At 41.5% G+C, this 13,080-nt stretch overlaps 1 protein-coding gene across 1 annotated transcript in view; it reads left to right on the top strand.

Annotated features, from left to right (window-relative positions):
* LOC309551630 (uncharacterized protein C1orf198) overlaps positions 1 to 13,080 on the top strand; it is a 59,789-nt gene that overhangs the window by 16,889 nt on the left and 29,820 nt on the right. Inside the window, exon 2 of the mRNA XM_082252292.1 lies at positions 4,043 to 4,093. Coding sequence (XP_082108418.1) covers positions 4,043 to 4,093 — 51 coding nt within the window. The remainder of the gene's footprint in view (positions 1 to 4,042; positions 4,094 to 13,080) is intronic.

Here is a 13,080-nt window from a genome sequence, read left to right as displayed (position 1 = left end):
AGTATCTTAGCGACCGGTGAGTAACCTACGGGTTAGTAACAGGAAAGATGGAGATAGTGTAGTTAAAGAATAGCAGGTCGTTCTAGTAATTATCCCCGTAGAGTAGAGGGCAATAATGTCCGTCAGGATTGGGGATGCCACTCAGTGCACTTCTTGCTGCATGTATGCATTCCTTGATGAACCAATCAAGGGCCAATACTGCTGTGCAAGATGTAAGTGACTTGTTTCCCTGGAAGCCCAGATCCTGGATCTAGAGAAAAAGGTAGCAACCCTGCGTAGCATCAACAACCTGGAAAGGAGCTTGGACGTTACCCAGCAGGTGCTACAGGGGCCAGCATAGCGGAAGGAGGAGAAGAGGAGACGCAGGCACCAGAGGTAGGCAGTTGGGTGACCATTAGGAGGGGAAGAGCGCTAGGGAGGCCAATCCTGAGTTGGTACACCCTAACAAATATGCCAAGTTGCATGATGATGGGGATATCCGCTCGGGGGTGGCAGTACTGGAGCAGGTGCCCGCCCCCATGGGAGCGGCGGCTCCAGGAAGGAGGAGGGCCAAGACTCAAGAAAGGTTAGACAGGTTGTGGCCAAAACAATGGAGGGGCTTTTAAACTAGGAGTTGGGGGGGGGGGGGGCTCAGAGGTAGCATCAGTTAGGAGGGAGCAAAGGACAGAAGTTATTGTTGGGGTCAACAGCGACAGTAGGTCTGTAACGTCTACAATAGGGGGGGCCGTGCGGACAAACCGTATACCAAACACAAACAGAAAAAAATTAAGCACTATTCACTATCCACAAAACTAAGGGTTATATGCAAATGCCAGAAGCCTAACTAATAAAATGGATGAGTTGGAAATGATAGTACATGAGGAGGACATAGACCTGGTGGGAATAACAGAAACTTGGTTTGATCCCCTCACACAACGGGTATTCTGTGTATAGGAAGGACAGGGAAGGAAAAAGAGGGGGAGGGGTATATCTCTATGTCAAGAATAATGTAAGGGTGGTAGAGAGGAGTGATATTATGGAAGAGATGAGTACGGAGTTAGAATCCGTGTGGGTAGAACTCTATAGTGAAGAAGTAAAGGGGAACGTTTTTGTGGGGGTTTGTTATAGGCCGCCCAACCAAAGGGAGGAGGTAGAGCTGGAATTTATATCACTGTTGGGTAACGCGGCAAAGCTGGGATCAGTCATCATATTAGGGGACTTCAATTATCCCGACATTGACTGGGAAGAGGGGACTGCACACTCGCCAAAGGCCCGTCTCTTCATGGAAACCTTACAGGACAACTACATGTCTCGGTGGATTCTCCTACTAGAAATAATGCAGTGTTAGATCTATTAATTACTAATGACCCAGATCTAATCTCAGATGTAGGAGTCCAGGACAACTTGGGTTCTACCGATCACAGAATGATCACATTTAGCGTAAATCACAATATAGCAAGGCAAGAGTGCATCATAAGAACCCTAAACTTCAGAAGGGCAAACTTTCCCAAACTGTGCTCAGTGATAGAGAAAATAAACTGGGACCAAACCCTAGGAACACTGACAATGGCGAAAAAATGGGAATGCTTTAGGGACATATTAAACAAAAGCATCTTACAGTGCATTCCTATGGGAAATACATTTACAAGAGCCAAAGCCAAGCCGGGGTGGCTAAACCGTAATGTAACAAAACTTATTAGGGAGAAAAAATGGCCTTCAAGAAATATAAAGCGGAGTGCACATTATCGGCTTTCCAGCATTACAAGGCATTAAATAAGAAATGTAAATACGGAATCAGAATGTTTAAAATCAACTTCGAGAGACAAATAGCAGAGGATAGTAAAAAGAACCCTAAGAAATTCTTTAAATATATTAACAGCAAAAAAACGCAGTCAGAGCATGTTGCCCACCTAATTAACGATGAGGGGAGGATGGTTATAGAGGACACAGAGAAGGCAACCGTGCTAAATGCTTTCCTCTCCTCTGGCTTTACACAAGAAAAGGAGGGGTACACTGACCATGACTGTTTGGTTAGCAGTACTTCACTGGACTTGCCGCTATGGCTAACAGAGGGTGAAATCAGGGAAAGGCTGGATAATAACACCAGTAAATCACCAGGCCCGGATAGCGTACATCCGAGAATACTCAAAGAACTTAGTAAGGTTATATCTAGACCACTGTTCCTGATCTTTGCTGATAGTATTTTGACAGGAACTGTACCTGGTGATTGGAGGAAAGCTAACGTGATAACGATATTAAAAAAAGGGTAGATGCATATCACGTGAAATTATAGGCCGGTCAGCCTGACGTCCATTGTATGGAAACTTCCGGAAGGGATGATAAGGGACCATATCCAAGAGTTTGCTAAAGAGAACAACATCATCCGCAGTAATCAGCACGGGTTTACAAAAGGGCGTTCTTGTCAAACCAATCTGTTAACATTCTACAAGGAGGTGAGCTGTAAGCTAGATCAGTGTTTCTCAACTCCGGTTCTCAGAGCACACTAACAGGCCAGGTTTGCAAAAAAACTGAAATACATCACAGGTGATATCATGCTGCTCAATGATTGAAGTATTCTAGTCTGCATCTCCCCAAGGTAATACTTAAAATCTGCCCTGTTAGTGTGCCCTGAGGACCTGGAGTTGAGAAACACTGAGCTAGATAGTGGGAGACCTGTGGATGTGGCGTACCTAGATTTTGCTAAGGCGTTTTATACAGTTCCCCACAAACGCTTAATATATAAAATAAGGTCTGCAGGCATCGACCACAAGGTCTGCTCTTGGATACGGAATTGGTTAAAGGGGCATGTCCAAAGGGTGGTAATAAATAACGCATACTCAGACTGGTCTGAGGTAGAAAGTGGGGTCCCCAAAGGCTCAGTCCTGGGACCAATCTGGTTTAATTTATTCATAAATAGCCTTGAGGACAGGATTAGTAGCTCAACTTCAGTTTTTGCAGATGACACAAAATTAAGCAGGGCGATACCTTCACATCGTGAGGCAGGAATCTTACAGAATGACCTGAGCAAAATCGCAGAGTGGGCAACTACATGGCAAATGAGGTTTAATGTGGAGAAGTGTAAGGTATTGCACTTTGGGACTAAAAACATAAAAGCACAATACACTTTAGGGGGTGAAACTCTGGGGGAATCAAAAATGGAGAATGATCTGGGGGTCTTGGTAGAAGATAGACTTAACAATAGCATGCAATGTCAAGCTGCAGCTGCCAAAGCCGGCAGGATATTAGCATGCATAAGGAAGGGGATGTATTCCAGAGATAAAACTCTAATCCTGCCACTCTCCGCATCTGGAGAATTCTGTCCAGTTCTTGTCACCAGTCCTCAGAAGGGATGTGTTGGAGCTGGAAAGAGTCCAGAGAAAAGCAACTAAACGGATTAGGGGATTAGAGGACCTTAATTATGAACAGCGCTTACAAGCTCTTGATTTATTTACCCTGGAGAGGAGACCCTAAGAGGGGACATGATAGCGATTCATAAATACCTCAACGGTGATCTCAACATAGAGAAAAAACTATTCAGTCACAAGCAATGCATGAGGACACGGGGCCATACAATGCGATTAGAGGAGAAGCGTTTTAACCTCAGGCTACGCAATGGGTTCTTTACAGTAAGGGCTACAAGATTGTGGAATTCTCTACCACAAATGGTAGTAACTGCGGGAAGTATGGTTACTTTTAAAAGACTCTTGGATGTACATCTCAAGGATCATAACATTCAGGAGCATGGGAAATGATTACGGCCACACACACCTACACAGGTTGATCTGGATGGACTATTGTCTTTATTCAACCTCAACTACTACTATATGTAACTGTTTTCTGCAGAAATTACCATCCAGCTTTGGCCAACTGGTGTTTTTATGCATCACCTCTTGTTGTTTGAATTTGTAGGGTTGTTTCTTGTTCAGTAGACTTCTAACAGGTAAAGCAGGTGCCTGCACAGGGAATATTTTGGATAATTCAACAAGCCCATTGAATAAAGCATAATACATATTCCAAAGATGTAACCGTATGCATACTGACATTCCAGTACTCTGTTTTTCAGGATATAACCTGGCAAGATGAACACTCTGCACCATTTTCTTGGGAAACTCGAGTAAGTTCTGTTTTATATTGCTTGATTGTCAAGCTTTTTATTTTTTTTATCACTGATTTCTGGCATTTTCAGTGCTGATGCTTTAGAATAAGGTAAGTATACTGCTGCAGAGGTTATTAAACGATTGGGCTAGGAGTTAAGATATGTTAAAACCTAACTTTAGCCATTGTTTTGGGGTTTATTTCATTTTTGCTAGTGGAAAAAAATGTAATATTTCTGGCAGTTTTTCCATTTCTGCTGTATCTGTTTAAATCTGAGTTCCGGCCTCAAATACCTTTTTTTAACTAAAAATACCCCTATAATACAAATCCATCACCCTTTACAGAACTGCTATTCTCATACTTACAAGGTGTACAGTATTGGATTTTAATCAAAATCTTACTTTTAAAAACGCTGTCTGAGCGTGGCCATCTTGGATGTGGGCATCTGAAGCCACAGTGTAATCTGCTGTGTCCTTCTTCCTGGTTCCAGGGAGTGTTCTGGGAGTTCTTCCTGATTCCAGCCTCCTGGGATTGATGACAAACAGCTCCCAGGATGCAATGCAAAGGCGGAAGTGATGTCGGTGGCCGTGGCCACGGGGGGGGGGGGGGAGGAGGAGGAAGTACAATCAAAAATGCCCTGAAAGTAAGGTAAGGGACCCCTGAAAAAAATGCCCAATTGTTGATCAGCATAGCGAGCACTGCTAAAGTTGCAAAATAGGCCGGAACTCCACTTCAAGAAAAGAAAATTGGCCTATTTTTTACCTGGCAGGTTGGAGTCCAAGTTCACCTTTTTAAGAAAACGGAAAAATAATTGCATTTGTTTCCTACAGGAGCCTACAAAGCATCATACAAACAATCAGTGGCAATGTCTGGGTCCTGCAGATGCCTACTTTAGCTTTCTTGCTTGTACCACAGTACAGACTTTCTGCTAGTAAGCTGGCGGAAGTGACAATGAACTATGAGGGCTCTCATCTGCAACCTTTGCTGGACTTGTAGTTTTATCATTCACAGTTTTCTGTGAATTAATGATGTGGCAGTGTAGGTGGAGCCCCGCCACTCGCGATCTCCCCCCGCTGACAGAAAAGGACAAACAGCTGATGTTAACACAGCCATCCATCATTCTCCCTGAGATGATCACAGAGACCATGTGATCCTGCTATATAGGATCGCATGTCTCTTTGGTCGTCTCACAAGCCCAACCCCCCCCCCCCCACAGTTAGAATCACTCCCCTAGGCTTACATTTAACCCCTTGATCACCCATAGTATTAACCCCTTCCCTGCCAATGGCATTATTACAGTAACCGTGCATATTTTTAGCATTGATTACTGTAGTAATGTCACTGATACCCCCAAAGGTGTCAGAAATGTCAGTTAGGTGTCCGATCTGTCCGCCACAATGTCGCAGTCCCGCAAAAAATCACAGATCGCCGCCATTACTAGTAAAAAAAAAAAAAAACAATAAAAATGATATAAATCTTTCCCGTAGTTAGTAAACGCAATAACTTTTGCGCAAACCAATCAAAATACGCTTATTGCGATTTTTGGGAATGTTATATAGCAGAATGTGAAAAATATTATTTATTTTTTTCAAAAAATTGTCGCTCTTTTTTTGTTTTATAGCGCAAAAAATAAAAATCGCACAGGTGATCAAATACCACCAAAAGAAAGCTCTATTTGTGGGAAATGAAGTCAATTTTGATTGAGTACAGTGTCGCACGACCGCGCAATTGTCCGTTAAATTCACGCAGTGCCGAATTGCAAAATAGGGCCTGGTCATTAAGCAGAAAAATCTTCCGGTCTTAAAGTGGTTAAAGTGGAACTTTAGTCAGAAAATTAATTCCTGCTAAATCACTTCAGACTGGCCCCTTTTTGCTGGTATAACTATGTTAACCATTAGAAATAAGTGCCTATACTGTTTAAAATCCAGTAATAGACTGTCTCACCCTGCTCTGCACATGCTCCGTAGCTCTTCATTTTTAGGCACTGCTGAATTTTGTAGAGACCAATCCTACTGACAGCCTTAAAGCAGAATTAAATCCTCCTATCCTTTACAGCCAAGGAAGCTGCTTCTGTTTGATCTGCAACTGCCATGATGCTGCATATGTGATCAGTTATGACACCAGACATGTTAATGGTTTGACAATTTGGTTGAGGACACAAACAAATGTGACAATCCAGGCATTCCAGGAATGTAACTGCTTCTTTTAACCACTTGAAGACCTGTCCTTTTGCTTACAAGTGTGTGTGTGTGTGTGTGTGTGTGTGTCACGTGTGTGTGAAGATAGATGGATATAAAAATATACTTTTTTTTTTTTTCAGCAGAAACCCTGGAGAATAAAATAAAAAAAATGTATATTTAATTTTATTCTCCAGGGTTTCTGCTAAAAAAAAAAAAAAAAAATGTATATTTCAACAGAAACCCTGGAGAATAAAATGGCGTTGCAATATTTTACATCGCACTATATTTGTGCAGTGGTCCTTTTTTTGGAAAAATACACTTCACTGATTAAAACAAAACACTAAAGTTTATTCCAATTTTTTTTTTTGTATAATATGAAAGCTGTTACACCGAAGGCGATGTTTAAAAATTTCTAATGGTTATCTGTTTAGAGTTAGAGGAGGTCTTTCACTAGAATTATTGCTCTAACGATCGCGGCGATACCACACACGTGTGGTTTGAATACCGTTAACATTTGCAGGCACGACTTATGTATGTGTTTGCTTATGCGTGTGAGCACAGAGGGATGGGGTGCTTTCAATATTATTTCTTTTTACATTAAACATTTTGATCACTTTTTTGCTGTCATAAGGAATGTAAACATCCCTTGTGACAGTAATAGACAGTGACAGGTACTCTTTCTGGAGGGATCTGGGGTCTAGAAGTCCCCAAACTCCTCCTATGCACTTGACAGTATTCACAGCGCCAAGGTGTTTTTGAATGCTTTCGATTTTTAAAAACTGGCGTCATTGACTTCCGAGTAAACCGGAAGTGTTATCGTGATGACGCATCCGGGTTACTACATCCAAGACCCAATCAAAGCCATTTCCGGCTTTGTTCGGGTCTCTGGCCAACCGATGCTTGGAATAACAGCCGAGCGGCTGTTTAGCCGCATTGGTTCTCACAAAGCCAGCCGATCGCTCTAAAAAAAACTGTACCGTGGTGAAGTCTGCAGCTGCAGGCAACACTCCGGTATGACCAGTTGAAGCCAGTGATGTACAGGTACGTGATTTGGCAGCAAGTGGTAAACCGTTAAATCAACTGGTTTAGTTCTGCTTTATGGTTTACTGCTGTTCAGGGGCTCTGGGATTTAGCAAAATGGCCGCCTCAAGGAGGAATAAACAGGAGCAATGCTGGAGACAATTTACATCACACACTAATTAATGTTGAATGTATGTTTCTTGCTAAACAATTTTTTATCAAGTTGTTATGGGTAAAATTCAGCTGTGTGTGTGTATATGTATGTATATATTTGTTATTATTTTTTTTTTTTTTTTTTTTTTTTTTTAGTTCAGACTGTTTTAGGAATCTGACTTTCATTCTTTGTTGCTAATCAACATGCTACACCCTAAATACGCATGTAAGGTGTCGCTAAAGTTGGAGTTTGCCTTTTACGTGTTTTTAGGGGATGCGCATTACGGTTAAGGAAAAAGGGTAAGTGTTGGTCTGCTCGACAAGTAAAAATAGCTCAGGTTAAAGATACTGGGGAGATTGTTATTTTTACTTTTTTGGCACAAAAATGAGCTACAGAGCCGAGCTTCTAGTGCCAAGGAGTAGCATAGAATATTTTTTTTTTTTTTTTTAAATTCCTGAAGACAGATATTTTCCAACAGCCTTCTAAATGTTAAAAGCTTGTTTAATGGCTTTTAAAACCATGTCTGAATTGTTCATAACCTATCCATGGTAAAGCTATCTTTCCTGAATTCTTGGATAATTTCTCAACTCAAGCAAATTCATTGGCAACATCTTGAAAAAGAAATTGATGTTTGAATGCAGAAAGCACTCTGCAAGCTTTGAATGTCACTCAGCTTAACCATAGAACAAATGTCGTGGTTAGACGTGACCCAGTCAACATTGTTTGGATGATTTGAGGATGCCTTTAATTTCTGTATGCAGATGTCATATCAAACCTGTAATGTAGTTGCTTCTATTCACCCTTTTATTAGTGCAGTAATGGGAGGTAAGCTACAGCAGTTGTAGGATCTACTTTATTCAAGCAAGCTGCCGGCTGCTTAGTAAAAATGATCCAGGTAGCAGCAAAGGCAGAAGCTTTCCTTGACTTAATGAAGTGAAAATAAATTTTAAAATCATTTAAAAATAAAGTTTTTTTTTTTTCACAACTTTACACTTTATTTTTAAAACGCCTCCAAACACACCTGCATATGTTTAAAAGGTGTTTGTGCTGCACATTAGGTATTGCTGCACACATCACCATAAGAGGAAAAGTTATAGACCCAATATGAACTGTAAAGGGTTTTAAATGGATAATTTTGGTTATTATAGTCTTTTTTTGCTGTTTCACAAGCATGCACAATTTTGAAGTTTGGCATCTATTTATTCAAAGGACTCTCCTCTTTTAAAAATTAGTTAAGCCAGTGAGAAGGGGTAAATGGCTTACATACAGTATAGTCAAGTTTATATATGGCTGTTTTATACTTGAGAGCCATTTTCTTCAAAAGATCTTTTCAGTTCTTGTTCAATAAGTGCATGTTAGTTCCAGTCATGTGTATGTCTCTATGCACACTACAAATCCCACAGTCCTTCTCAGGAGCAAGTATCAGAGGGTGGCTAAATTCCCACATACAGAACCATAGAGAATGAATGTAGCCACAGGAAGTCAGATCACAGATGGGGGGGAATTCGTAGACTTGGCGCAAGCTGAGCGCAATAGAATGGCTGTGTTTGAATTAGGAATACATGATTGAATATACTTTTTTTTTTTTTTTTTTTTTTTCTGTATTCAGAGTTTAGTGCCACTTTCATGGCCACAGTAGCTATACTTGATCAAGGTTTCCATAAGCTTTACAGTGTTATCAAACCCTTAACCACTTTAAAAGTGGTATACTTAGATGATGGCTGCAGCTACAGGCTTCATCCTGTGTTGTTTTCTCCAGCTGATGCAGTTTTAAGTAATCACAATCCTAGTGGCTAATTGGCCACCAGATTGCTTTTACAGCCCCCTTCCCGAAGAGGAGCTCTGGGGACCCCCAGACCTCAGATCTCTCCATAAAGAGGACCTGCCACTGCCTATTGCTGTCACAAGGTTTACAATCCTTGTGATAGCAATAAAAGTGATTAAAAAAAAATAGAGACTGTGTAAATAAAGTGTGTGTGTGTGTTTTTTCGTTTTAAAAGCACCCCTGTCCCACAGGCGAACAAACCTGTCGGTACGTAAACTACGATCACACCACCAATGTGAGGTATTGCCACGAACCTCCGAGTGAGATCAATAATTCTAGCACCAGACTTTCTGTGTAACTTTAAATTGGTAACCTGTAAAGTCTTTCAACATGTCGCCTATGGATAGTTTTAAGTACCGTAGTTTGTCACCATTCCACAAGCGTGCACAATTTTAAAGCATGACCTGTTCGATATCTATTTACATGGCATAACATAATTTTATATTTTACGAAACAATTGGGTATGACTTTATTTTAATGCAAAAAAAAGTGTATTTTTTACCAAACAATTGCGTTTGAAAAACGGATGCACAAATACAGTGTGACTAACGAAGAAAATTGCAAAACCCACCATTTTATTCTTTAGGGCCTCTGCTTAAAAAAAAAAAAAAAAAAACTAACAAAAAGACTTAAGAGCTGCAGACTTTGGCACTACCATGTTTGCCTTTCTTTTTAAGCCTGTACTTGCATTCAATGCCATGTCTCAAAATGTTCTTTTGTGGTACCTTTTTTTGAGTGGCTCCATTCCCTTACAGAGTCCCGCAGAGCCACCTTTTACATGCGGGCTCCAGACTGGCACTATTACACTACGTGCGCCCACAGAAAAAGACAGCCCTGGTAGCAAGCCACTTTCCTCAACACAAGTGATGGACAGTGCTCTGTCCCTAGCACTCTCTGCGTGTGGGAGTACTTAGAATATTTTAAATAAAACATGGGAGTATTTAATACTAGTTTAATTTCCCTCTGTATATGTACTGTTTGATGTTAGTCCCTCTAAGCTGCTAAGTGATAAGCGAGATTCCCATGCCAGCACCCACTGAAACATGCTTGATTACTGCGTTCTGAAAAATATCCTTTTTAGAGTGCGGTAGAGCAGGGGCTGGCTGGTGTTCAGGAGATCATGCTACCTCTGCTTTTTTTTTTTTTTAACATCATAATCCTAAATAAGCATTTGGATGCGGCACGCTAATGGGCGTGTTTGACAGCCCATGCCACCTGTCAAACTCTTCAAGCCCAGGTAAAATTGCCTGTGTACAGCACCATTCAGGTGCATCAGTAGAATTTAGATGGGCGGTTGAGGGGCAGTAAAACCGTGGCTCGGTCACCTGTTTAAAACTTTGCAGGCTCCTTCATACAGGCAGCCAGAGTGCAGTAAAAGCAGAGACTTTTAGTTAAAGTGGTAGAAGTTTGCGGTTTAAAAAAAAAAAAAAAACACATACTCCACTCCTATGCTGCAGCTGTCCCGCATGACCATTGATCGCATTTCTCTCTCTTAGAGGAGAGCAGTGACTGTCAGTAACCACTCTCTGCTCTGCCCCTCCTGCATTTATTTGAGCACTGGGCTGTAGAAGGGTGGTTGTAACTGGCTCCGGCTCTCAGCCGTGCAGTTAGAGTTGGAGCCAGCTGGGTGTATCCTGACCATATGATGATCCGGATCCCTCCAGAGCCTGGAGCAGCTTGTTATAAGCTGACTGAGTCACAGGAGTGCAAAAGTAAGTGCACTCATGTGACCCACAAGAGAAGCATGGCCAAAAAAACTTTGGCCATACTTCGCTTTAAAACCTGCTTTAAAAAAAAAAGTGTTTTTTTTTTTTTTTTGTTATAATATGCATTGCATATTTGCACCATTTGGCAGACCTATCTGCTACAGGTGCTCTTCTTCTTTGCGATTGTGAGGTTTCCTGCTGGTCCTAGGTGCTTCCATCTTCGCCTGGTCTTCCTTCCAGGTACTGTCTTTTCAGCCCTTTGACTGGTCAGGCCATAATGATGTGACTCCAATGCATGCGCACAGGAGTCGCATCCTTACAGCACAGAGCAGGTGCCTTTTTAAATGTATGCTAAGCTGTGTACGTGACCACTGACTGGCAGAGGGAACCATTTATGACAGAGACGATAGGGTCTCCTCTGTCATTAAAAACCTTACCTGTCAGAAATTTTTTGAAAATGGAGTTTAATACCCCAAGAAAAAGTAAATGCTCTGTAACATTCTCCACACTCATTATTGCCAGACATCTAGATCAGCCTTTTTCAACTAGGGGCCTTCTGGGTTCCTTGCCAAAAAATTGTCATCAAGCCTGACTTTTCCCCTGCGTTGGTAATTAACTTTTTTCTATCCTCTTAGTATTGCCCACTGCCGTGATCCATTCCTTTTTACTATAGAAGGATTTTCAGACTTCCAGTGAATTATTATAAGCTTACGTGCCAAAAACATGGTTCTCACAATTGCCCCTAGTTTAATTCTCTCAATCAAATTCATCTCTCAATCAAATTCATCTAATATGCTAAGTAAGCAAGGCTTGGGATCCATTAGTAAGGAAACTTGGTAGACTCTGTTCAGAGTGTCCACCACCCCTTTCCAATACATATGCAACTTGGGGCACTTCCATAGTAGGTGTATTAGATCTCCATGGTCTCCCTTATACCTTGTGCATATTTGAGTTGGTAAAAAGCACATAATATGCGATCTCTCTCTATGGAGTGAGGTATACCCTCATGACAATGTATAGCTGGGGCAAGGGAACAGGACTCTAAAGCCCCGTACACACGTAACGATCGTCGGCCGACAGATCGGCCGTCTTTTGTCCCCGGGCTGTCGGTGTCTGTTGAAAAGTGCAAAAGACTGCACAAGAATTTTGTCTGCCGACTACAGCCGACTGCAGAAGTGATGTCATGTAATGGTTAACTTTCCCTGTGTTTTTTCTTTTCTGAGCATGCCCAGTCTTGCAAATCTGCGGTCTGTCGGCCGAATTCTGTACTGACTGGCGAACAATCGGCCGCTCTGGTGTCGGCATACAAAAATTTTAATGCTCGCATGACAGATTCTTTTCGGCCGAATGTGCGCTGTCGGCTGTCGGAAGCATCATACTAACAAGCCTACAATCGGCAGATCGGTCGTCGGCCGAAGCTTTTCGGCCGACGATCGGTACGTGTGTACGGGCCTTTACCCCCTTCTATGTGTAAAGCCAATATCGTTCTGCTCTTGAAACCTGGTAAGGATTTAGTGGACCCAAGCACTTGTAGGCCTATATCATTGCTACAGAGTAATATCTAACTATTAGCTAAGCCTAGGTATTGGTGCTCAGAGTTAATGGAGTAATCACTTCCATTTCGACATAGAAGGGGGTAAGAGTTCCTGTCCCCTTGACGCATTAAAGACCTTCAGTAGTTTCGGTAGTAGAACCTCTGCATACTGTTTGTATATTTCCACGGGAGACTTCTCTTCCCTTGGTACTTTATAGTTAGGAAATGTGGCAACCGCTGCTTGCAATTCCTTGCTTTTGAGGTAAGTGTAGGAAAGGATATCCCTTTTAAATACCCCTCCAGTTCAGAGGGAGAGTACCTAGAGGTAGTTAGATAGAAGTGCCCATAAAATAATGCCAACTCCTTTACAAGTTAAAAATCAATATTTTTTTGCTTAAAAATTACTTAGAACCCCCAAACATTCTATCTATCTTAGCAGAAACTCTAGAGAATAAAATGGAGATCGTTTCAATACTAGGTCACACTGTATTTGCTCAGCGGTCTTACAAACACAATTTGTTTGGGAAAAATACTTTTTTTTTTTTTTTTTTAATTTAAAAAAATAAGAAAACTGTAAAGTTAGCCCA

The sequence above is a fragment of the Pelophylax lessonae genome (assembly GCF_965119305.1).
Source record: "Pelophylax lessonae genome assembly, chromosome: 3".
Lineage (NCBI taxonomy): Eukaryota > Metazoa > Chordata > Amphibia > Anura > Ranidae > Pelophylax > Pelophylax lessonae.
Note: the sequence above shows the minus strand (reverse complement) of the source record. Positions and strands in the feature narration are given on the sequence as shown.